The 27,307-nt window shown below is 41.4% G+C and overlaps 1 protein-coding gene across 3 annotated transcripts in view; it reads left to right on the top strand.

Moving 5' to 3' along the window:
- Positions 1–27,307, top strand: part of LOC125340045 (protocadherin alpha-C2) — a 136,407-nt gene that overhangs the window by 83,697 nt on the left and 25,403 nt on the right. For 2 of the 3 annotated variants that reach the window (XM_048331448.1, XM_048331446.1), the window contains 2 exons: positions 23,615–23,673; positions 25,840–25,928. In XM_048331448.1, coding sequence (XP_048187405.1) covers positions 23,615–23,673; positions 25,840–25,928 — 148 coding nt within the window. Of the gene's footprint in view, positions 1–10,367; positions 13,011–23,614; positions 23,674–25,839; positions 25,929–27,307 lie in introns of those variants that run through there. The other variant, XM_048331447.1, reaches the window with a different exon arrangement.

The raw sequence follows: 27,307 nt of genomic DNA, 5'->3' as shown, positions 1-27,307 counted from the left end.
AGAAACATAGAATTCCATTGTGTATATATGTCACAATTTTTTGATCCATTCATCTCCTGAGAGGCATCTGGGTTGGTTACATATTTGAGCTATGGTAAATAATGCTGCAGTGAACATGGTTGTGCTGGTAGCTTTAGTATATAGCCTTGCTTGTGATTCTTGAGTGAATGCCCCAAAGTGAGGTTGTTGGGTCATAGGAGAGCTCTATGTTTAGCCTTTTGAGGGAAGTTATTTCTTTTTCTTTTGTTTAGCTTCCCTATGGTTTAGCCCCTGTTGTCACTATATTTGATTTTGATACCCTGAGTATTATATATATATGTTTGTCTGAATTAGGGAAGGGGAATATCAAAATGGTGAGATAAAGGGTAAAAGGTGAACCAATGCCACAATACTTACAAAACAGTATGTTGTAAACTATCTGTACAACTCGAGAAGGGGCATTGGGGAGGAGGGAAGGTGGGAGAAAAATGAGGAAGGAGGTAACACATTTGACAAGAAATGTACTCACTACCTTATGTATGTAACTGTAACCCTTCTGTACATCACCTTAACAACAAAAAATAAATAAATTCTCTGGGACAGTGTCCAGGCCCTGAATTCAGGTCTCAGGACCACAGACCACAATATATATATATATAATATTTTTTTAATATTCTTGAACCTAAATAAGATAGAAGACCAATTAGAAAATAAAAATAAATTATAGGAAACTCACAGCTTGACTTTTTCAAGATAGTTGTTACTTAGTTAATGGGTTATCATCTGTGATTATTTACCCTCAGAAAGAATGACTTCATGTAATTTGAAAATCTCCTTCTCTTCAATTCCTGCCAACTTAAGGAGCCTTAAACTCTCATATTCTGTAAAGCATAGTCATTCAATGTGTCTTGTGAATACATTGATTTATGAACCAATAAAAGTTTTATATCCAGTTGAAATTTTAAATGAACATATGATAATTGGATCAAAAGAATAGTAGTTTAGTTTGAGAGTACTGTAGCAAACCAGTCATGGGAGGCTATGATGAAATATTAATTACAAAGGATATTGAACATCCAAAAGTGACAACTCTGTTGTAATAGATGTAATACTGAATTAAAAAGTGGGTGAGAATTTTACCAAGCTCTACTTGAAATCAAGTTCATACTTCTAGCAAATTATCAACTCATTCATCTTTCATATCTTAATTAGTGTTACCCCCAAATTATGTTTAGTTCACTAAATTTATTAGAGACTTGACCAATAGCTTAAATTAGTAATAAATTAAAATAAAGTATTCATTAATTTCAGAGGTGCTTTTTTTTTTTTACCTATTTTGTACTGAAAAGTTATATCCAGTTGTCACTTACTAAGATATGGTGTTGTAAATGCATCAAGTTGAATGGCTTTAAGACCACTGAGACCCTTTCATTCAAAGCTGCTTATACAACCAGTCCTAGAGTTTTCTTCTTGGTTCTTTCAGCCAAAGGTAGGACATTTCATTTGATTGAGATAGAAAATAAAACATACAAACAAAACCAAAGAATGTATGTCATTTCTAAATAACTGTAATAAAATGAGCTTTGATACAGAAAGACTTTTGGTATCACTAATTATCTCATCAAAATATGTTCAAGTGTCTTTTAATATTCATAAACAGTACATTTTAACTGAGAAAATCTAGAGGATTTGTATTCTACCCATGTTCTGTATTACACATATAACTACTAAGAGAATTATGTAACAAAAATCTATCATGAGGAGTAGAAAAACATAGATTGGGTAATAGTAATGAAAGAAGAGATTGGTAAACAAAATATAAATCCTTTCTACAGTATGATTTTACTAAGGCCAGTGTGTGTGTGTGTGTGTGTGTGTGTGTGTGTGTGTCACGCCTAGGGCTTGAACTCAGAGTCTAGGTGCTGTTCTTGACATTTTAATTTTTGTTCAAGGCTAGTGTTTGGGCCAGAGCTTCAGTTCTAGCTTTTTTTTTTTGGGGGGGGGGGTATTAATTGGAGCTAAAAGTCTCATACGTTTTTCTACCCAGGCTGGCTTTGAACCATAATTCTCAGAATCTCAGCTGCTTGAGTGGCTAGGATTATAGGCATAAGCCACCAGTGCCTGGCTAACAATAAGATTCTTACTTGGGAGTACATGTGTACAGGTCAGATGTCATATTAAGCTGCTAAAACAAACAGGGAAATGAGTGTCTGGGAATGTGGTATAGCTCTAGAACATTTGCTTAGTATGTATGTAGTTCGGGGTTCAATCTCCAATACTCAAAACAGAAAGAAAGACCAATATTATTGGGATGATCATTATTCCAGATACTTGGTACTCTGGAAATAGGACTAGATGTTTTGGGGACTTGGGTAGGCTTTTATTCTTTTTTGTCTTCTAAGCAGCAAATACAATGAATAGGTTTAGAAAGCAGAACCTGGGCTGTGTTTAAACTAAGCTCAAGTCCTAGCTTGCAAAACAGTTTAAGTTCAAAGTGCCTCAATCATTTCTATCACATAAGTATGTATGTATGTATGTATGTATGTATGTATGTATGTTTGTTTGTATGTATGTATGTATGTATGTAAGTATGTTGTGTATCCTATCTATCCATCTGTCCATTTATTGGTAGCAAATCTTGCTACTGGATTGACCTAGGCTCTTGTCATCTCTTTGTCTTTGTCTTAAGCCATTAATAAAACAACGTTGAATAAGATGAGAACAAGGCAGACCTTTTAGTCTTCCATTAGAATTCCAGGTTTCCATTTTGCAGAATTCTTACTTTCCAGGTTGAAGTACTCCATTAATAGATTAATAAACACACTTGGACATGGTTCAAACAATTATGAAGTCACCTAACTATACTGTGTGTGCTTATGTATACATAAAGAGAGATATGTATATGCATATATAACCACATGTAGGAATTAATGAATACTTTGGCTAAACACACTTGGAAACATTGGGTACAAGAATGTTATTCAATGCCAAATTCCCATTTTATTTTATTCTGTGGCTAAAATCCCAACAATTGCAAAGGAGAAACAGGGCCAAAGTTTTCTATTAAAATAAGAGGGCCAAAGTGATGAATGGAAACTTGGAAACATTTTAATACCAGTACTCGAAGCCAGAAATTAGTTTAAATACTATGAATTAAAATTTAGGAATTTGGGGCATGTGCTGAATCTTATATAGAACATTGACAGTAATTTTAGTGAATTAAAAATATTGCTTAACCTACACAGTTGTGATTCTTATTCCTAAGTAGCTTAACCTGAAGCTGGAATGGCCCAGACACTTGCTGTTTTTTGTCTTAATTCATTGATAAATTGTTGAATAGGAGAAGAGCAAAGGTGGATCCTGTAGGGCCACATTAAAATGATCCTTCTAGGTTGAAGTATTCCACTAATAAACATTCTTGGGCACTGCTACTCAAATAATTATGAAATCACCTTACAGTCCAGTATTGCAACCTTTCTTCTTTTTTTTTTTTTTTTTTGCCAGTCCTGGGCTTTGGACTCAGGCCCTGAGCACTGTCCCTGGCTTCTTTTTTTTTGCTGTAGGCTAGCACTCTGCCAACTTGAGCCACAGCGCCACTTCTGGCCGTTTTCTGAATGGAACCCAGGGTACACTCTTGCCTCTAGGCCATATTCCCAGCCCCCTTTCTCCATTTTTGTTTTGTTTTGTGGATATGTCGGGAGACTGTTCAATGAATTCAGATAAATTGTGCCTGGAGCACTATCCTCATTAATGACTCAGCCCACTAAAAATCTAAAATGCCAATTGGAAAACAGTAATTCTATGTGCTTTGTTTAAAGTTAGCAGTTTTTGGTTAAGTCAAAGTAGTTTTTAGCATGTTTTCATTTCTAAGTACTCACTAACAATCACTGTATACCAATGTCTATCAAGTTCAATAGCACTTTTTTATAAAGTAAACTTGATTCCCTAGTTAAATATAAATATATATGTTCTTTCAGTACTTTGGACTATTTTTTAATCTGGTTGCCAACACTTATATCACTTCTATGCTTCCTAATATCCTATTAATTTTGAGGTTCATGTTACACTTAATGATTTTGTTCTATGAAAAATAAAGACTTTAGGTAAGATATTTTCTAAATAAATTTTACCCTTTAGTCTGTAGTTATTCTTTTTTTTTTTTGGCCAGTCCTGGGGCTTGGACTCAAGGCCTGAGCACTGTCCCTGGCTTCTTTTTGCTCAAGGCTAGCACTCTGCCACTTGAGCCACAGCGCCCCTTCTGGCCATTTTCTGTATATGTGGTGCTGGGGAATTGAACCCAGGGCCTCATGTATACGAGGCAAGCACTCTTGCCACTAGGCCATATCCCCAGCCCCTGTAGTTATTCTTAAATAGACTCACTCAAAGTAGTGATGGGGAAATGAAATTTTATTTCATCTGTTGATATTGTCATTTCCTAGCCTTTTGGCCTTTCTCTTCTTTTTTTTTTTTTTTGGCCGGTCCTGGGCCTTGGACTCAGGGCCTAAGCACTGTCCCTGGCTTCTTTTTGCTCAAGGCTAGCACTCTGCCACTTGAGCCACAGCGCCACTTCTGGCCATTTTCTGTATACGTGGTGCTGGGGAATCGAACCTAGGGCTTCATGTATGGGAGACAAGCACTCTTGCCACTAGGCCATATCCCCAGCCCCTCTCTTCATTTTTTTTATTGATAACCTAAGTACCTTTAAAATTTTCTAAGCAAATTTTACATACTGCAGCCAAATGTCAACACTGTATATTTCTTTTTTGTTTTCTAGTCTTGGGGCTTGAACTCAGGGCCTGAGCACTGTCGCTGGCTTCTTTTTTGCTCAAGGCTAGCACTCTACCACTTGAGCCACAGCGCCACTTCTGGCTTTTTCTGTACATGTGGTGCTGAGGAATCAAACCCAGGGCTTCATGCATGCTAGGCAAGCACTTTACCACCAGGCCACAATCCCAGCCCCGCAAAGTATATTCTTTATGGAGCTGAATGAATATAAACAGTACTGCCCATTTTTTAAACAAGATGTATTTTGTGTTTTTATTGTTTTGAGTCATAGCCTCAGTGTAGCCTAGGTTGGCCTGGAATCAGTGAGCTTCCTTCCTCAGCCTCCCAAGAGCTGCAATTACAGGTGTGTGTACCATCATTCCTAGTAATAAAAGAAAAAAAACCCACTTTGATGATACCTATTGTCTCTTCTTTATGTTGTAACTTGCTCAGTTTGTGGAAATTAAAAGCTGCAAATTAAAAATGAAAACCAAGAACTGTAATCCCTTTGTGCATCACCTTTATGAGGACAATATATATAGAAAAAACCAGGTCCCTCTATGTGATAGATAACAGCCAAAACCTGATCAAATTAATGACCATGTGCTTTTACCCATGGTAAAAGAAACCCATAAACTCTCCAAAGAAAGATTATTTGTAATGATATTAATAACGGAGAAAGGAAATTCACGTGAATTGAATTTACTGAGTGTCAGCATTTTTTTTGGATAGGCTTAATTATGTTGTGTTATGATTGGTTTTGCTTTTATGACCAATGATCTCATGAGAGATGTATTTTACAAATATAATTAAGAAATATAATTGAGGCATATCTTTTCAGAGCTTTTGTCTAGCATGAGGTAAACAAACATAATGCTGAGTCTATGGCTCTTCTGTAACCATATCACTTTTCTTATTAGTTTTGGGCAAGCAATACCTTTATGAATGTATTATTATAAGCCTTAGTATTTTGTTATTTTGGTATAAAGCAGAAACAGTGATAATTAATACTGCTTTTAGGCCAAGGCCTTGCTAGGACCCACCAACTTTGTTAATGGAACCCAGTTCTCTGCATTTGAAATGATTAGTTTCATTTCTTTGACAAGTTTAAAGGTAGAAATCTATAATAAAATCATTTCAGGATCTTGTTCTTTCTGTTTATAAGATAGGATTTTTCCATATACAACAAACTGGAAATGCTTGAGTTGTAGCAGCTGCTCTTGAATTAAGTAAATTATGACCTGAAGCAATTTATATTTGTTGAGAGTCTATAAGCTATCCTACACTATGAAAGGGACACAAATAGGACATGGCTCTTGATTTTAGATTGCTTATAATGAAATAAAGTATTTGGCTGAATTAATGAATGATACATTAGCATTCAGAGATATACTGTAGACTATTAAAAAGAAAATAAAAAAATCCATGTGCTTAGAATAAAAAATGACTACTTCATGGATTAGATGAATTTTGAGCTGAACTTCAAATTATATATGAATATATATTACGAATAAAATTTAGAAAATGAGGGGAAAATGAGGGGAAGCTCTTTAAAATTGTATGTCTATTTAGAATTGTACAAGTTATTTTACAAATGTTTCTATTAAAAAACATTAATTGAGCTCCTCTGTGCCAATCTCTATGCTGGGCTCTGGAGCTGCAGCATGTTTAGGAACTTCTCCATACTCAGTAGAAAGATAGTTCTGTGTCCAAAGGGTGAATGTCATTTGAGGAGGGTGGGGGTGGGAATAACTCCCTTGAAGGAATTCTCATGGCAGATGCTGTTTTTCTTGGTAACATAAAAAAGGGGTTGTACTTTGGTTTTCAAAAGATAAGGTAAGTACTCAAAGTCATTAGGACTGATAACAACGGGAAAGCTGGAATTTGGTGTATAGTCACCCTCTTCCTCCTCATTGGTTTCTTTTTTTAAAAAAAATTTTTAAAATTTTACTATCAAACTGATGTACAGAGAGGTTACAGTTTCATACGTTAGGCATTGGATACATTTCTTGTACTGTTTGTTACCTCCTCCCTCATTCCCCCCTCCCCCTCCCCCTTTTCCTCCCCCCCATGAGTTGTTCAGTTCATTTACACCAAACAGTTTTGTAAGTATTGCTTTTGTCGTTGTTTGTCTTTTTTTTACCCTGTGTCTCTCAATTTTGGTATTCCCTTTCAATTTCCTAGTTCTAATACCAGTATACACAGTTTCCAATATACTTAGATAAGATACAGAGATAGCATAGGTACAACCACAGGAAGGGGATACAAGAATATCATCAATAATAGAATCTACAGTTACATAGCACGTTGAAAGTAGTTACAACAGTGATATAACAATCGTTTCCATAACATGGAGTTCATTTCACTTAGCATCATCTTATGTGTTCATAAGGGTATAGCTATTGGGCCTTGTGATGCTCTGCTATGACTTGCCTATACCTGTGCTAATTATTCCCTATAAGGGAGACCATAGAGTCCATGTTTCTTTGGGTCTGGCTCACTTCACTTAGTATAATTTTTTCCAAGTCCTTCCATTTCCTTACAAATGGGGTAATGTCATTCTTTCTAATAAAGGCATAAAATTCCATTGTGTATATGTACCACATGTTCCTGATCCATTCGTCTACTGAGGGGCATCTGGGTTGGTTCCAGATTCTAGCTATGACAAATTGCACTGCGATGAACATTGTTGTGCTGGTGGTTTTAGTGATGATTTTGTTTGTGGTCTTTTGGATAGATACCCAAAAGTGGGGCTGCTGGTTTTTTAAATGTCATAGTAACAGGTGTTTTTATGTGTTAAGGAGCTATGCCACATATAGACTTGTAAACTAAAGATGTTTCCTGATGATTGTAAAGTTGATTTTAACGACACCCATACCAACAGTTACTATTCAAGTTGTTTTACATACATTAGCTTATATAGTCACAATAATAATCCTATGAATTTTACCTAATATCACGTTTCTCATTTAAGACAAGTAAACTGAAGATTAGGTCGTGTTATATGTCCAAAACCACATAGTCATGCATAAACAGAAAAAGGATTGACTGCAAATCCTATGTTCCTAATCTAATCATTGTTTTATTTAATTTGGGGCACTGGAAGGTTCAAGGAAAGGAATGCCTAACAGTGTGATTGAGGCATTAGCATTACTATTTCCAGAAATGACTTACTAACAGTCCAAGCAATCACATTCCAACAATTGGCAGGAGTTTCAGTACAATAGTGTGAGGAATAAAATCATTATAGTGTCAAACATAGAGAATTCCATCTCTGTAGTACAATGTCATTGAAAAAGAAGCTAAGTGTGTTGGCTCAGTTTTTTTTCTTTCAATGAGAGAGTAAATACTATTTGGAATTTACAATCCTGCAAGCATCAAAATGAACCTGGCAGGTGTTCTTGCTGAAAGATGACAGTATTGCTAAAAGGCAAATCTTCCTTTTTCTCCCAAACCAGGGCACTTGGGGGCTTCTGTCAAAAACATTGCTAAGCCTCTGTCACTTTAATCTCTTCTTTAAGTGCCTGTGATCTTTTCTGGGGCACAGGGCCATGCATGGTCAGTGCCCAGGGGCGGGCTTCTGAGCTGTGGGCAGCCATGGCAGCTACTGTGTGAGCTGGGAGGAGATGAAGGGGGAAAAAGGTCACTTTCCCTAACAATTTATAACTTGATTCCACTTATAAGCCATTTGTTTTCAGAAATAAGTAATGGGTGAGGACATAGGCCAGGTCTACAATTGGTGCACTTGAGAAATTAAGGCTGCCTGAGATCAAATTACCACAGCCAAAAGACAGAATAACCAAGGGATATTTGGGGAGGATGCAGACAGAAGAGGGAGAAGCCAGAGACCTAAGGAAGGAGACAGGAATAGATTTGGATAGAAATTGCTTCCCACTCTGAACCCTTGATGGAACGAACAAAAAGGACAAATAAGATGCAGCAGTGATTGGAGGAAGCTGGGAGTTTCTCTAGATAAAATTAGGTTGTGGAGTGTTGTTAGTGCCCTTGGTGGTTGGAATGAATGAAGGGATGTGCTAGTTCAGGCCTTTGAAAACTGGATGTTAGGATCATAACCGTGGATCCTTCCATGGTTCTCTCAAAGAGAGAAGAGTGCCAAATGTCAGGTCTCACCCAGGGTTGATTCCACTCCATACTCAGAGACCCAGGGAGAGTATCTGCAAATGCAAGGGTACTTGGAGATGAGGAAGAGAAAAGACATTAATTAGTGAGTGCTTTTTGTTGTTGTTGTTGTATGACAGGGATAATTTAAAACCTCCGTGAGAGAGATGAGAGGACTGGGAAGAATGACTATTCAGAACGAGAAGCAGAGGCAGTAACACCACACTGAAGGCTTCCTCTGCTGCTTCTGCTTTCTTACTCACTGAAGAGCATTTATCTATATGTGTCCTTTGGAGCAATATAAGGGGAGTCTTAGGGGCACAGAAACACAGGCCTACAAACCTCTCATGTTATAGAAGATAAGTTGCTGCCACGACAAACCCCAGCTTCCTATATTTTGCTTAACAGTAGCGGATTATTATTATTTTTTTCTGCCAAGTAATGGAGTTCGAATTCCAACCTGGCTTGGAAGATCAAGAGTACCTCTCTTGATTGAATGTTTTGCAGGCTCTTGAAGACATTGTCCTCCATTAAAGAAAATAAAATTTAAAAATCAGTCTTGGAAGAGAATGTCTTGAATGATGGATTGGGCCGGGGGGGGGGGGGGGCAGGGGGAAAGAAGCAAAGCAAAACCAGCCGTGAAGATTGGGGAAGTCTTGCAAGATGCATCTCTTAAAATTTCGGCTGTGGTCCACAGGGGTCAAATAAGAGGTTTTCTTACAGTTTCACGGAGCCAATTGTTTATAAAGAGAGAAATTTAAGCACTGAAATACGGGCTTATTGCCAAAGCACACACCGAAAGGGAGGCCCCATTGGCTGGGGGCAGTACTGAGTGCTGGATCCCAGGGTGCTAGTTTTAGGTTTCTTCCCAGAAATAGGAGGGCACGTGTTAGGGGCTGTGCTTGGACCGAGGGTTTACGCAGGCACTTTCTGTGTTACTGTGAGAGAGAGGCTGTGGACAGCTCAGCAAACAATCACCCCCACCCTGGCGATCCCGGAGCGCCCTCCCCCCCCCCCCCCCCCCGCCACGCTCGTCCCCTCTGAATGGTCCCCGTTCCTCTCCAGACGCGACGGACTCGGGTCGCGGGCGGCGCGCGGCCGGGGCGGTGGGGGCGGGGAGGACAGGGAGTGGCCTGGTTCCCGCGGTCCGCCGGGACCCGGCAGGTCCGGGGCGCGCGGGAGAGCGGGCGGGAGTCGCCGGGGCGGCTGGGCAGCGCGGGGCCGCGGTCCGTCCCTCCTCCCCGCGGTGCGGGAGCGGCGCTGGGCCGGCGGCGGAGCGCTCCCCTCGCCTCGCCCCCTCCCCTCGGCTCCCTCTTCCTCCCTCCCCGCGGGAGCGGCGGCCGCGGCGGCAGGAAGCGACTGGAGGCGGCGCCGGGAGATGGGGAGCCAGCGGGGGTCGCGGGGCCGTCCGTCCGTCCGCGGGCCCGCGAGGGGAGCGGCCCCGGGCGTCTGCTAGCGCGCGAGGCGCGGAGGAGCCGGCCGGGGGCCGCGCGCGCGGGGGCGCAGGCGGAGGCGGAGGCGGAGGCGGGGCCGGGCGTGGAGCCCCGCACGGCCAGGCTGCTGCCTCGGGCCCTGCCCGGCTGCCTCCGCCGCCGCCGGTGGCTATGGAGCGGGCGGCCGCGCAGCCACGCGCCCGGCGGCCGCCACCCTGGCTGTCTTGGCGGCGGCTGCTGGTGCTGCTGCTGCTGCTGCCGGGCCCGGCGGCCTCGCAGCTCCGGTACTCGGTGCCGGAGGAGCAGGCCCCCGGCGCGCTGGTGGGCAACGTGGCGCGGGCGCTGGGGCTGGAGCTGCGGCGCCTGGGGCCGGGCTGCCTGCGCATCAGCCACCTGGGCGCGCCCAGCCCGCGCTACCTGGAGCTGGACCTGGCGAGCGGCGCGCTCTTCGTCAACGAGCGCCTGGACCGCGAGGCGCTGTGCGAGCAGCGGCCGCGCTGCCTGCTCAGCCTGGAGGTGCTGGCGCACAGCCCCGTGGCCGTGAGCGCCGTGGAGGTGGAGATCCTCGACATCAACGACCACGCGCCGCGCTTCCCGCGGGCCGACTACCAGCTCCAGGTCAGCGAGTCCGTGGCACCCGGAGCGCGCTTCCATATCGAGAGCGCGCAGGACCCGGACGTGGGGGCCAACTCGGTGCAGACCTACGAACTCAGCCCCAACGAGCACTTTGAACTGGACCTGAAGCCCCTGCAGGAGAACAGCAAGGTGCTGGAGCTGGTGCTGCGGAAGGGCCTGGACCGCGAGCAGGCCGCCTTGCACCGCCTGGTGCTCACAGCCACAGACGGGGGCAGCCCAGCCCGCTCCGGCACCGCGCAGATCTCCGTCCGGGTCCTGGACACTAACGACAACTCTCCTGCCTTCGATCAGTCCACCTACCGAGTCCAGCTGCGGGAGGACGCGCCTCCGGGCACCTTGGTGGTGAAGCTGAACGCCTCGGACCCGGATGAGGGTTCCAACAGTGACCTCCTGTACGCCCTGAGCAGCTACACCTCGGACCGGGAGAGGCAGCTCTTCAGCATTGATGCCAGGACCGGGGAAGTTCGAGTCAGCGGGGCACTGGATTATGAGGAGGCCTCCTCCTACCAGATCTACGTGCAAGCGACCGACCGGGGTCCAGTGCCCATGGCCGGTCACTGCAAGGTGCTGGTGGACATTGTGGATGTGAATGACAATGCACCCGAGGTGGTGCTCACCGTCCTGTATAGCCCAGTGCCCGAGGATGCAGCACCCAACACTGTGGTGGCCCTTCTCAGTGTCAATGACCAAGACTCAGGTCCCAACCAGAAAGTGAGACTGGCTCTGGAGGCCACGTTGCCCTTCCGGCTGAATGGCTTTGGAAACTCCTACACCCTGGAGGTGAGCGGGCCGCTGGATCGGGAGCGGGTGGCTGCCTACAACATCACAGTGACCGCCACGGATGGGGGAATACCACAGCTCAGGGCCCAGCGGACATTTCGGGTGGAGATCTCTGACATCAATGACAACCCACCAAGCTTCTTGGAGGACTCCTATTCCATCTACATCCAGGAGAACAATCTGCCAGGGGTGTTACTGTGCACCGTGCAAGCCACAGACCCAGATGAAAAGGAGAATGCAGAGGTGACCTACTCTCTCGTAGACCGGGAGATTCAAGGGCTGCCAGTCACCTCGTATGTCTCCATTAACAGTGCCAGTGGCAGCCTTTACGCTGTCAACTCCTTTGACTACGAGAAGTTCCGGGAGTTCTTTGTGACTGTGGAAGCCCAGGACAACGGGAGCCCACCACTGAGCAGCACTGTGACTGCCAATGTGTACGTGGTGGATACGAACGACCACGCCCCACACATTCTGTACCCTACCTCAAGCAATTCATCACCAGCCATTGAGATGATGCCTCGAACTGCCCCAGCTGGGTACCTGGTCACCAAAGTCATAGCCATGGATTCAGACTCTGGGCAAAATGCTTGGCTCTTTTACCATCTAATCCAAACTTCTGACCTGGACCTCTTTAAAGTAGAGCTGCACACAGGAGAAATTAGGACTACCAGGAAGATAGGCGATGAAAGTGGTACAACTTTCAATCTGACTGTGGTGGTCCGTGACAATGGAGAGCCGTCACTATCAGCCTCTGTGGCCATTACAATAGCTGTGGTGGACAGGGTTTCTAAAATCCTCCCTGATACTCAGAGACACGTTAAGAGCTCTCGGACATACTCTGAAATTACACTTTATCTGATAATAGCATTAAGCACAGTGTCTTTTATATTTCTTTTGACAATCATTGTTCTGAGCATCATCAAGTGCTCTCACTACACTGCCTACGGCACTTCGTGCTGTAGAGGTTTCTGTGGAGTGAGGGAGCGGTGTCCTGCAGAACTGTACAAGCAGGCCAACAACAATATTGATGCCAGGATACCACATGGCCTCAAAGTGCAGCCTCATTTCATTGAGGTGCGAGGGAATGGCTCCCTCACCAAGACCTACTGCTACAAGGCCTGCCTGACAGCAGGATCAGGGAGTGATACTTTTATGTTTTACAACACAGGGCTCCAGACAGGACCAGGACCTGGGGGAGCCCAAGCAGCAGTGACTGACAACAGGCACCTCACAGGCCAAAGTGGGCAGAGTGCTGGGAACCTGATTATTCTCAAAAATGAGGTTGTTCCTCACAATGAGGTGAGATAGTGGCCAAAGAGTCTTCTAGAAGATCATGCTTTTTTTTTTTTACATGTCTCTCCATATGATGTGGATGGTTTACTGACTTAGTAGTTGACAGGAGTTATTGATAAATTGTGTTAGTACTTCATATTGGCTTGTAATATGCTGTTTCCTTTCTTAAAAAAGTAGCACTATGAAATGGTTTTACTTCCCATTTTCTTTTCACATGTGTCAGGAATCATCCATTCAATTGTTTGAAAAGTGAGGATTAATTTTAAATATGTGATACGAAAGCACAGCTCTGTAGAGAAACAGAACAGGCCTGGGAATAAGGATAATGTTTTAGGAAACAACATTATGTGATTCAAGGAAGAAAGGCCTCTGCTGTTATTTTTTAAATCTTATAGGAGTGTTTTTATTTGTTTATTTTCCAAAAAAGCTCTGAGACCTCTAGGGGTCATTGGGGTCACCTCTGGGTACCAGTCACGTTTGTACTTTGGACTGTCTGCAGTGTAGATTGTCCAGGTAGTATCTGTAGTAATTACACTAGATAATGTAACAGGATCCTTTGGAAACTCACATCATGACAAATCCATAGTATGTAGACTTTCCATTGAATCCAGAGTTTGCTGTAGCTGTCTGATGTGGCCCCTCTTCTGTAAGAGGAAATGGGTAATGGTTAAGGCAAACCTTAAGTACTAATCTGTCTGGCTAGGCAAGGGAGATGGTAGAATGCTGTGTGGACGTTGAACAGCAGAACAGAAACTGGAGAGAAAGAGAAAAAGAATTCTAGTTTGCCACCTTTCTTGGCATACTCCGAATTCATTTGAAGATTGTATTCCTACACTCCTCTTAAGTGCAGTCCATCATCTTTTGATTCCCTGTGGATCATTTGATGAGATATGAAGTAGACTTTTCAAACTCCTCATGGCTTTAAGTACAATAACAATACTTGCAAAGTGCATGCCCATTTTTTTGTCTGCAGTTTGATTTGTGATAGCTACAAAAGGCTTGGAAAGTAGATGACTTTTCTGCACATGAGGACAGATACTAGCAGCATATGTACTAGGTTTGACTTTTAAGCATAAGGCAATATTGCTCAGTTATGAAGAATGTATATAAATCATTGAAAAGTGCATGAATGCATCAGTGTGTTTGCATAGTATTTTTGTCTCTGTGCGTGCTTGAATGTTTGAAGCAATAGAGATCAATAGAGTGATATATTAAACTTTAATTGCAAAAGCCAAAAATTTACCCCATAAATAGTGATGAATTTCCTTCTGAACCACTAGTTTGTAGCGAGGGCTATTAGAGTTAGTTCTAATATTTTATCTCATATATATGTATATATGTGCCATTCTTAGAGCTTGAACTCAGGGCCTGGGCACTGTTCTTGAACCTCTCTCTGCTCAAGGCTAGCGCTCTACCATTTGAGCCACAGCTCCACTTCCTGCTTCTTCTGTTTATATGGGACTAAGAAATTGAACCCAGAGCGACATGCATGCTAGCAAGCACTGTACTACTAAGCCACATTCCCAGCCCTCTTCTATATTTTTATGATGTATTTTATTCACATCTTGTTACATTTTATTAATGTTCATATTGTCACATGCTACATCAATGACAATCTTGAAAGAAGTCATGCATAAGCACAGAAGTTTTCATTATTGGTTGATTTTCCTGTGGGTCTTGCAGAGAGCTATATTTGCTTATCAGAAGAGCCTCATGTTCATCTATGCTGAGTAACCACAGGAGGCAGACTGCAGATTAAGAAAATGGAAGGGCAGTGAATCAAAGATACCAAAGAAGTGGTGAATCAGAAATCTTAGATCATAGCATTTGGAAGCATACAAAAAGATTTGGGTTTAAATAATGATACTGTAGGCATTTAGCAAATTCCTATGAAGCCCTTAGGGACCGGCATTGGTTGCAGAAGAATAGAATGCAAGCCGGGCAACGCTTACCTTTGCCACCAGCTGTGAGCTGAACCTCAGAGAACTGACATTCTCACCCTTTCCTTACTGATTGCTTGGGGCAATTTGATACATGAATATGTTTCTGTCTTACATTGACCTCTATGTTCATAGCTGCTTTTGTACACAAACCTTTAATCTAGGGAGAAAATTATGACAGAAAGTGATTACTCTTGTGGGATTTTGCCAGGACAGTACAGGGACTTAATAGAAGTACATTTTCTGCTGGACACTTTCTTCTGGAAGCTCTTGAAATAATTGCAGTTACAGGGTAGAGAGTGAGTCACGTTTTTACAGCATGGCAAAACAGGAACAAAAGGAGCTTGATTTGGAAAGTCATCATTGCTGTATTAAGTTGTTACTTTCCTACACTGAGTTTTCTCTTTCCTTACTGCAAATGTCAGGAAAGTGCTGGGGGTATAATTAATGCCATGTACTTAGATTAAAAGTGGGTAGGAGCCACTTGCTGTTGTTAGCTCCTGCCTGTAATCCTAGCTACTCAGGAGACTGAGATGTGAAGAATGTGGTTTGAAGTCTGTGAGACTTTTTATTTTTATTTTTATTTATTTATTTATTTATTTTTTGCCAGTCCTGGGCCTTGGACTCAGGGCCTGAGCACTGTCCCTGGCTTCTTTTTGCTCAAGGCTAGCACTCTGCCACTTGAGCCACAGCACCACTTCTGGCCATTTTCTGTATATGTGGTGCTGGGGAATCGAACCAAGGGTTTCATGTATATGAGTCAAGTGCTCTTGCCACTAGGCCATATTCCCAGCCCCTCTGTGAGACTTTTTACCTCCAATTAGCCACCAAAAAGCCAGAAGTGGAGCTGATATTTAGGAACTCGGAATTAATTTTTTTTAAAGGAGGGAGAAACAAAATATAATTTAAAAAAGATGGAAATGAAGAGTAAAGGAATTTGTACTCACTGACCATCCTCCTGCATTAAAGTTTCCTGTGATGTAATATGTATAAATGTAGTTTTAACCCCCATTCCCTGTAAGCCATGCATTAAAGAAACACTTACAAACATCCAGCATAGTAGGAAATAAGCTCAGAGACGTTATGTAATATGCACAGTGACAGCGAGTAGTATTTTAAGATATAATTGTCTGACTCCAAAGATTTCTTAGTTAAATGGTAGAAGTAGCCAGAAATCTCAGTGTTCATATTACTTTTGAGATGTGATATGTAGACATTTTGGATACTATTTGAATAGTTCATGTACTAGTATAAATTGATTGCCTTTGCAAAGAGTAAGGGTATGCAGAAGGAGATAATACGTGTGTGTGGGTGGATGCAGTAAAATGTGACTAGCAGCTAATATATTGGTTTTTACTTTACTATTGGCAAAGCTTACAGAGATAGTTTATCTCTGTTCTTTCATAAAGTTTCTCTTTTTGCTTATTAAACATAATGCTCTAATCTACTGGTGGATTTTATTTAAAAATATTTCATCTCATGAGTCACCTGTGCAGGAAAGGGCTGAATTCATCATTGGAGGCTTCTAAAAGCCTCACATTAAAAGAGTTGGCACTGTAGTCATAGTCTCCATAAGAAAAGATGGGATCTTCAGATAGAATCTCTATATTTGTGGTATGATTGCTAATGAGTCACCCTCAGTATTCTGGGTAGATTTATCCAACTTTTCCTCCATGGAACTAGTTGGCACAGCATGTAGAAATTACGAAGGAACAGCAGAGAGATGTTTAAGTTTGTATTCACTTTCACTTATTTTAAAGCAGTTGGCCACCAAATCCTTAATTGTTTTTGCCATTGCCTGTGCATATTTACCCTAAATCCAGATGCAGTGAACTGAAAGCTTTAGCCTCTCATTTTTGTTTCTTAATTTCCTCCAGGGTTGCATGATGTTGATTTTTTTTTTTTTTTTTGGCCAGTCCTGGGCCTTGGACTCAGGGCCTGAGCACTGTCCCTGGCTTCTTCCCGCTCAAGGCTAGCACTCTGCCTCTTGAGCCACAGCGCCGCTTCTGGCCGTTTTCTGTATATGTGGTGCTGGGGAATCGAACCTAGGGCCTCGTGTATCTGAGGCAGGCACTCTTGCCACTAGGCTATATCCCCAGCCCCGTGATGTTGATTTTTTAAAATTACACAGTGATCAGAGTAAACAAAAATTCTATTCATTCATTCATACATTCATAGTGGTCCTGGGTCTTGAACTCTGGGCCTGGGTGCTGTCCCTAAGCATCTTTTGCTCAAGGTTAGCACTCTACCACCTAAGCTACAGCACCACTTCTGGCTTTTTCTATGATTAATTGGAGATAAGAGTCTCATGGACTTTCCTGCTCAGACTGGCTTCAAACCTTAATCCTCAGAGCTCAGCTTCCTGAGTGGCTAGGATTACAGGCATGAGCCACCAGCACCTGGCTCATTTCAGTGCTTCATCTCTGATAACCAAATAGGTAGGTAGGTAGGTAGGTAGGTAGGTAGACAGATAGATAGGTATCTGGTGATACTAGGGCTTGAACTCAGGGTCTTGTGATTTCCAGGCAGACACTCTACCACTGAGCCTTGTCTCTAGCCATTTTGGTGCACTGGTTATTTTGAGAAAGAGTCTCACTTTCTGTCCTTGAGTATTCCTGGACTGTGATCCACCTATTTTAGGTTTTCCATCCTAGCTGGACTAGCAAGTGTGTACAACTATGCCCAGCATCTTTCCATTAAGATGGATTTCTCAGACCTTTCTTTTCAGATTGGTCTGGAGCCATGATCCTCCCACATAACTTAGCATCATAGGCGCATGCCTTTGTGCCGGGCTATCAGTTGAGATGGGATCTTGTGAACTTTCTGCCAGGGCTGGCTTTGAACCACAACCCTCCCATTCTCAGCTTTCCAAGTAGCTAGGGTTACAGGTATGAGCCACCAGCACTTGGTTCTGATAGCTAGTTTTTAATGGGTGGGGCTATTTTGTTTTGCCAGTTTTGTTTCTGTTGTAGGACTGTTCTGAGAAAAGGTTTTCTTTGGTCCAATATTACTTATTTCCTTTGTTTTTCTGCAGACTGCTGAGCCAGATGGAATTATGGTTGAGCTCTTCTTTCTTTATCTTGTGCACATTCTGATTGATGAAGAAATCTATTTATTGTGGCTTGAATGTCATTGGCTTATCCTTTCCTCTGACACAGGAGTGAGCTGTCACATGGGCATCTGGTGTAACTCAGAACACTCTACAGGGACATAGCCTGGCATATTACACATTGTCTATTGGCATGCTGTTTGCTTGACAGAATAGTAGAGTCAATTCTGGATACTTGCCATGGTTGGCAACCAATGTTTGCTCTCAATGAGAGGTCAGAATAATGTCAGTTTGTGAATGTTTGAGGAAAAATTACCATCACCAACCCCAGAGATTTAGCAGAATTTGATAGCACTAAGCCTCTATATGTTTTTGAATGTGACCTTTATAGGACTTCACCTGGGTAGATTTTCTTCCATACATATTATAAAACAAACATAAATATAGCTGAACCATATGACAACATTTTGAGTAATTTAATCTATAATCATAGGTGCAAAAAAAACCCCTAAAGGCAGGGAGATTCCTTAGCAGTTTTAATTCTGTTAACCTAAAAATTATGCAAGCATTTTTCTTTCCAGAATTTCAAACTGACTCATGCACAGAAATACCTGACATTGCAAAGGTGAGGAGAAATGTTAGTTCCTTTCTGGCCTTGCAGGTCAGAACTCTGGGCTCCAGGGAGGTAGATGTAGCTGTTAGTGAGAGGGTAGCTGCTGCACTAGCAGGCTGTGTATTGAGAATTATGCAGACTTAGTGTTTTTTGTTGTACCGGAACCCATTGGATATATAAGTCATATTTACTGTACTTTCCTGCTCTGTGAATTAGGACTGTAAATGGCCATTCAGAGAGAAGTATTCTACACAGAATTCTCAGGTTTATCATCTTCTTACTTATAACACAAAAGTGATTGCTTTCAATGTTATATCCTTTTTGTCTTAATATAGTATTTTTCCTACTGTTTCATAACAAATTACCATCTCACCCACTTGGTATCTCATAGTCCTTCACTATGTAGCTGAATTCTCTGCTCGAGTTTTTCTAAGGCTGAATTCAACATGTTGGCTGGGCTCAGTACTCTTGTGGAGGCTCTGGGGAAGAATACACTTTCCAGCTCATTTAAGTTGTTAGCAGAATTTAGGTCCTTGGGGACTGTGACCCACATTTTCTTACCTACTGTTTCTGGAGGGTCATTTTTCCATTCCCAGAGGTTGGTATTAGGCCCTGCCACACTGGCCTGCTCCATCTTCAAGACTGGCAATAGAGAATCCTCTCTCACATGGAATCTCTCTTATATCTCATACTTGTCTCACTATCTCTTACCCTAAAACTTGGATTTAAAAGGCTCATGTGATTGAGTTAGTCCCACTCCTTAAACACAACTGAGCTCTATTATGCAATGAAAATGTGGGAATAAGATCTGTCAAATCACAGTTTGGAGATGATGCAGGGAAGTACATTGGCTGTGGGAGATATTGGCACCATCTTAGAATTCAGCTCAACAGAGTTTATCCCAATGTTCATAAAATATCATTATGAAGAATCTTCTGTAGAAACATTCTAATAGAGCCCTGTTATCTAGAAACAAGGAGATATTCCATGTCGTTTCAAGTCTCAGAGAGCAGCTTATTGATGATATCAATGTATATTTCCATGGTTATAAGACAATGTTATTTCACTCTGCAGTCATGTGAGTTCTTGAACAACATCGGATTTATTTACCTGTTTCACTTTAAATCTGTTTTAGAAGAAGCGATTCATCCTTCTGTATTTCAAATATCCTATGGCACAAATTAGAAATTGATTAATTAATTATAACTTATTACAGGATAAATTAATCATTGCTATAAATTGTGTGTGTGTGTGTGTGTGTGTGTGTGTGTGTGTGTGTGTGCCCTAGACCTTGAACTCAAGGTCCAGGTGCTGTCCCTGAGATTTTTCTCTCAAGGCTAGTACTCTATCACTTGAGCTATACTTCCACTTCTGGCTTTTTGTGGGTTAATTGGAGATGATCTCATGGACTTTCCTGCCCAGGCTGGCTTAGAACCAGGATCCTCAGATCTCAGCCTCCTTAACTAGGAGGATTACAAGGGTGAGCCACTGGCACTTGGCAATCTTTGCTATAATTTTAAGAGAAACTCAAATGGGTTCTTTTTCTTCAATGATACATAGACTACTTAACTGATTTTTTTCCACATCTGAGGTTTTGTTATTGTTATTCTAAAAGATTAAACTTTGGAACAATGGGAAATACTAGAGTTCTTCACTAATGGAAATTGGGGATAGTCCTGAGATGTAATGGCCAAATAATTGAGAACTAATAATCACAGTCCGTGTGTCCCTCATATGAGAGAAAGAAATCAATAGTTAACTTTTCAACTGAAAAATTTCCAAGTTTATTGCATTTCTGTTATGTTTAATTTTGTTTTATAATCGATTTATGTTGGCTGGAACCAATGTCTTACACCTGTAATCCATTCTAACTATGCCAAAGGCTGAGATATAAGGATCAGGGTTTGAAGCTAGCCTAGGCAAGAAAGTCCATGAGACTCATATTTCCAATTAGCCACCAAAAAGCTAGAATAGGAATTAAGGCTCAAGTGATAGAATACTTGAGCAAAAATGCTCAGGGACAGCAGTACCCAAGCCCTGAGTTCAAGCCCCAGGAGCAACATACACACACACACACACACACACACACACACACACACACTGATATTTTAGGAACTCAAAAGTAAGAAAAAGGGGGTTGAAAAAAGAAACAAAATGCACATTATTCCACCTAAGTTTATTTAAAGAGCATACTTATTGGGCGCTGGGAATGTGGCCTAGTGGTAGAGCCTAGTATACATGAAGCCCTGGGTTCAATTCCTCAGCACTACATATACAGAAAAAAAGCAGAAGTGGCGCTGTAGTTCAAGTGGTAAAATCTTAGCCTTGAGCAAAAAGAAGCCAGGACAGTGCTCAGGCCCTGAGTCCAAGCCCCAGGACTGGCAAAAAAAAAAAAAGCGTACTTTTTTTTTGTTTGTTTTAGAGGTACCTAAAATGGACTTGTCAGCGAAACTCACTAAATTAGGCAAATAATTTAACCTAATTCTCATATTTCTCAATTTGGTAACTTAAATATGACATTATTGACATTGTACAATATTTTATTTATTTAAAAATATTTTTAAAACATACTAAATACCAGAATACGTTTAGGTTCTGAAGCAGCATTTATGTATACTTGAGGCTATTTGTATGTTTTATGAGAAATCCATAAAAAAATCCTAGTATACAAAGAGAGCAGTAAGTCAGGCACTGGTGGGCTGGGAATATGGCCTACTGGTAAAAGTGCTCGCTTCGTATACATGAAGCCCTGGGTTCGATTACTCAGCACCACATATATAGAAAAAGCCAAAAGTGGTGCTGTGGCTCAAGTGGTAGAGTGCTAGCCTTGAGTAAAAAGAAGCCAGGGACAGTGCTCAGGCCCTGAGTCCAAGCTCCAGGACTAGCAATAAAACAAACACAATACTTCAGGCATTGGTGGCTCATACCTATAATCCTAGCTAGAAAACCTGAAATGGAGCTGTGGCTCCAAATGATAGAGCACTAGCATTGAGCAAGAAGCTCAGGGACAGTGCCCAGGTCCTGAGTTCAAGCCCCCCAGTTTACAAAAAGAACCCACAATGCACCCTAGATATACACAATAGTATATATAAAGTGCTTAGTCCATCATTTAATATTATATAACTTCTTAAAACAATATGGGGTACTAATTACTTTTGTCTTTCCTTTCCTGTTACTGTTATAAGATATCTCATAACTATGATCCATGTAAATGAACCTGAAAAGCATGTTGATTGTTATAGAAAATAGCAGCATGACAAATTATCTGTGTCATTGAGGAAGTAGGATTGCATAATGAACTGAGTTTCCCATTCAGTCCTGATAGAACTATGCCTTTCAGCAAAATGAGCTTGGTGATTTTATTCCAAAGATTAAGTTGTAGCAATTTTCATCATGTATGTTACCCAATCACAGGAAAACCTAAGTCAGTCTTTCTTGAAGGAAGATTTTCTCAGTGGACAAGGTAACACTGGCTGCTGGTGGCAAGAGAAGATATGGTGATGATGATGATAATTAGTAAAAATGTATTTCAGTTGCACTGTTAAGTTTATAAAATTATACTGCAAATGCTTTTTCTTTCATTGCCTGTGACACTACTGGTAGGAAATAGGAATTCCTGTTTTTTGGACTGTAGATATTTTATGTGAACCACCAGTAGTATCTTGTGAACTTTAAAGCCAAGGATAGAATAGCTTTCATGTTCATATCTGGCCATCAGAGTGGAAGAGGACCTAAGCGGATGGACCTTTGAGGTAAAATATTCCAGTGTGGTATTCCAGTCTGGGCCTTGGGTCTGGCTCTCTGGGTACCATGGAATGATCCCCAATCTGCTAGAAGGCTGGAATGCTGATTACTTCTCTCAGTGTTATGAAATGTGTTTACAAAATATGTTATATTCTTAAATGAACTACAAGAATAATGGGAACAAGAGTTTTGTTGACAGTTGGAAAATGGTTTATTTGTATTACTGTAGCTTTGTTACTTCTAGGTATGATTATTATAACCAAAGGAAAATACAAATAATTACAACCTCCTTCCCCCAATCTTTCCACTAGACCTCCATATTTAGTCATGGACCTACTTTGATCTGTTCATGAAAACACATCTAGAAGCAGGTCTATCATAAGTTTTTCATAATGAAATGGAGGCTAATTGAACCAAGAAAATGATAGTCATTAGTATCTAATGATTGTGAGTAGCATCTAAACAGCACATAGTTCCTCAAACCGTCTTTAGGTCTTTACATCTTCTCCTGGTTCCCTTTATTTTAGGCAGTTTGTAGACTGTGTACAAAGAAAAAGAAATCCAACAGACAGGTGGATGCAGAATGAGTCAGGATCTTCTCAGATTTCACCTACTCCTGGTTAAACAATCAGAGCTTAGCGAAGAGAAATTGAATGAGGAAGTAAAGCACTGCAACAGAAGCAGGGTACAAGAACCCTTCTTTGAAAAGGATTAGGTAGCAAAACAAGGTCAAGCTCAGCAGTGGATTGTTTTCCTATCTCTCTAGTGTCGTCTTCAGGCAATAGGAGAGCCAGCCTGCTGTCGGTTGCTGGTATTTTGACAGGGCATAGCCGCCCTGGGTCAAACTTGCTGCAGTCTGCAAAGCCAGCAGCAGATTGCAGTTCTCTGCAGTCAAGCCAGGCCAGCAGAATATGTGTAGGCTCGTGTCCACAGATAGCTAGAATGCTGAATAGAAGATGTGCCTTTAATGGGGCATTTGAGAGCAAAAGCAATAAAAAACGTTTCCTACCTCAAGTCAGATTGCCTTCTTCTAGTAGTTTAGGACAGAGACTTGCTTTGAGCAAAGCCAAGCCATAGCTGGACCTTACAATATTTCTCAATGTGATTTTCTTCCATGGCATTCAGATGTCATCTGAGAGTTGCACAGGAAATGTCTCATTCAATACTTTTGTTTAGATGCCTCAAAACATTTAATCCATTAGCTGCATTCCTGTTACGACATTGTTTTGCCATTTTAACAGAGCTCCTTTTGTGATTTTTGCAGCCACGACAGCCCAATCCTGACTGGCGTTATTCTGCTTCCCTGAGAGCGGGCATGCATAGGTATGTATTTCCCTCCAGCACTCAGGAGGAACGTTCACTGGAGACAGTTCAGATCAACTGTTCTCCAGAAACCACTGTTTAAGCTGACCAGCTTCAGATATACTAACAGGAAAATAGAATTCTTTTTGTCTTCATGTCTATTCCTAGAACTTAGCAGTGCCAAATGTGTAATGTCGTGCTGGAAATTAAGAGTTTCCCTGAAAAAAAAAAATCACAGACAGGTCTCAGTGTACTTTCATCCAAAGTAATTCCAGATTGCTCTTTCCTCTCTATTTATACTTTCTGTCCCTCCTGAAAAGAAAATTGTGACTAAAACGAGAAGGCATGTTTCAGGAGGTAGAGCACCTTTCTCACAAGCACAAGGGCTTGGGTCCAGCTCCATGTGCCACCAAAACTAGTGTACTTAGTGTAAATCAGATGCTTTCAGATTTGGGTACATTTTGCTGTGTATACGCATATGTTATCTACCTTGATTTTCTGTCTCACACTGACTGATTAACCACAATAATTGTTATGCTCATTCATGTTCGCTTTGTATACTCTCCTTGTCCCCTCCATCTTTTTTGCTCTTTTACTGTAATCAACAGCTTGGGCTCTTCGTACAATGAGCCATATGAAAGGATTTTATTGCATATCTGCAGACCAAATCTAGCTTGCTTTAAATTAGCCTAGAATAATAGTATCACTCGAAGACTCAGATTAAATATAATTTTGCTCTTTCTACTTTGACTTTTGTTTTTTGTCAGTTGCAGACCTTGAACTCAGGGCCTGAGTGCTGTCCCTGAGCCCCTTTGTGCTCAAGGCTAGCTCTTTAACACTTGAGCCACCATGCAACTTCTGGTTTTTGAGTGGCTAATTAGAGTTAAGGCTCTCATGGGGACTTTCCTGCTTGGGCTGGCTTTGAACGGTGATCCACAGATCTTAGCCTCCTGAGTAGCTAGGATTACAAGTGTAAGCCACTGGTGCCCAGCTTTACTTTGTCTTTTTTGACAGTAATTATTATTTCCAGAGCTGATCTACTATCTATTATCCATTCATTATTTTTTTTTACTGTCTTTGTACATAAAATGAGGAGTGCCAAGAAACTGATAATCACATTATCAAATGATTTAATTTCAAAGAAGAAATAAATTCTAAATTTAAGCCCTTCGAATATCTGGACAACTGCTAATGGAATCTGTATCAAACCTATATCTGTGCCTAAAGGAAAAGCTTATGTGTAGAGTTAGTGAAAAATTAGTTTTAGGCCATTAAAATGCACTAAATTAAAAGAAATTAATACCCTTTCAAGCATTACAAATGAAAGAAATCATACTGGGTGCTATTTCTGAACTAGAAGTAATCGAGGAAGGGCACAAGATTTGTAGTTGGCTTGGAAGGTGTCATATTGCAACTGGGTCATGATTTTAGGCCAGCAACTGGCAGATTCTAGAATGCTAGGACTTCTTTAGGAACTCAGAAGGAATTTTTTATTGTCAGTAGAGACAAACTTAAGCCTTTGTGTATAACTGAGCTACAACAGAGCCACATAATGTGTAAAGACGTGTTTTATACTGCCAGCTCTTACCTTTGCAAGTGAATTGGCGTTTTGCTTGAAAAGTACCAAAGTTATGAGATGCACCTTCAAAATGACACTATTGAAACATATTATTTCCGTGTCCTATTTTCAAATGAACTAGAAAGCCAAATGTGGTCTTATTCAGATTTCAATTAAGATGTCATAAAATTTAAATAGGATAAAAAATAAAACCAAAATTGATACTACAGAGTCATTTCTGTCGCACAGTGTAGTACACTGGGTCTTTTGAGAATTTGCTCTCCATTTCTGCTTCGACACTAAGATTTAAAAATGATACTTGCCCTCTGGTGGGCTCTCTGTTAGATTCAGCGAGCACAACACAGTGAGCATAACATGGTATTAATGAAAACCAAAATTACCATAAAGATATATATGTTTACTGTCAGTGTAGTATCGCAGGCAGGAAGTCAGTCATGCTTTTACAGTTTACACAGGTGACTGAGTGCTCAGCAATAATTGCTTCAGTTCAAGCGCGTGAAAAATGTGTTCGCTTCAGTGTGTCTCCAAAGATGGGAGCGATTACTGAGGGTGAAAGAACTGGGAAGTGGCTTGTGGTCTAACCCTTGTCTGGCTTGTATGTTATTCAGCTCTGTACACCTGGAGGAGGCTGGCATTTTACGGGCTGGTCCAGGAGGACCAGATCAGCAGTGGCCAACCGTGTCCAGTGCAACACCAGGTAAAACGCTGGGGTTTCTCTGCATTTTTTCGGGTCTGGAAATTGTGAGGAATTTTCATAGCTCTCTTTGCATTCTTTCTTTTCTTTCATACAAATAGGATTTGCAGGCAAAATGAACATTTTGAGGTATGCTTAGAGTGCTTCAAGTGTTGAAAAGAGATGACATAAGAATAAGGGTGGGCTAGGATGTAGCTCAGTAGCCAAGTACTTGCCTAGCAAGTGCAACGTCCTGAAGAAAATAATACCGTTCAAGAGTAAGGGTACATGAGTGTGTGAAGTTCTTATAAAAACAATCAGATAGCTTTCAAATGCTTAGGCCATCCTAGACACACAGAAAAATCTGGTGGCTGCATGTACATAGATAATACTACCATCAAAGACCTTTTGGTTGAAGACAGTACAAACCCACTCAAAGCAAAAGGGGATAGACAGACAAACAGACAGATAGAGGAGATAGGGTTTCTCATGCATGTGGGACGTTATCAAAGTTAAGCCATTGCTCTTTTTCAGTCTAAGTCAAAAAGCAAGAACTGCCTCTTCCTATACGGCAACATTCTCTGCAGACAGAATGTTACAGCCTTGACATGCACACTGCCAAACATGCTCAGTTCACAGTCTCTTAGTTTAGAGGACCAATGGGACTGGTTCCTAATCTAAAGTTTCAGGAAAGAGATTCTGTAGTGTAGGGGGAAAAATACCAATTTGCTGGGTAAGCAATGGGAAGTTGCTTAAAGTCACATTTCCTTATTTTTGGCCAGTCATTCAAGGGGCACCATAATAAAAATACGGCTTTGGAGACTTATCTCTGTGACAGTTTTAGAAAGGGAGGTTTGCGGGTTGCTAGAGATTGTAATGTGTCTGTCATGATTCTCTATTAATCAACCAACTATAGTGAACATAATAGCTACTAATTACCAAGCTATAATATGCCTACAGACCGTGCCAAGTACATAAATGTTTAAATTACTTTATTTCTGATGAAAATCTTGCAAAGGATTTATTGTATCTATTTTAATTTAAAAAATGGAAGAAACTGAGAGGTTAACAAATGTAGCCAAGTTCACATGGTTTATAAGTAGCCAAACTAGGATTCAAGCACAAATGTGTCTAGCTCTAAATCCAAATGTATATAACACATATACAGGGCTGGGAATGTGGCTTAGTGGTAGAGTGCTTGCCTTGCATGCAGGAAGCCCTGGGTTTAATTCCTCAGTACCACAGACACAGAAGCCAGAAGTGGTGCTGTGGTTCAAGTGGTAGAGTGCTAGCCTTGAGCAAAAGAAGCTCAGGGACAATGCCTGGGCCCTGAGTTCAAGCCCAGGGCTGGAAAAAAAAAGTAATAACACATTTATTGATGGTATAGTTGGCTTGCAAGAATC

This window comes from Perognathus longimembris, chromosome 22 (genome assembly GCF_023159225.1).
Source record: "Perognathus longimembris pacificus isolate PPM17 chromosome 22, ASM2315922v1, whole genome shotgun sequence".
In the NCBI taxonomy this organism is placed as follows: domain Eukaryota; kingdom Metazoa; phylum Chordata; class Mammalia; order Rodentia; family Heteromyidae; genus Perognathus; species Perognathus longimembris.
The sequence above is the reverse complement of the archived record's forward strand: the minus strand, read 5'-3'. Positions and strand labels throughout refer to the sequence as shown.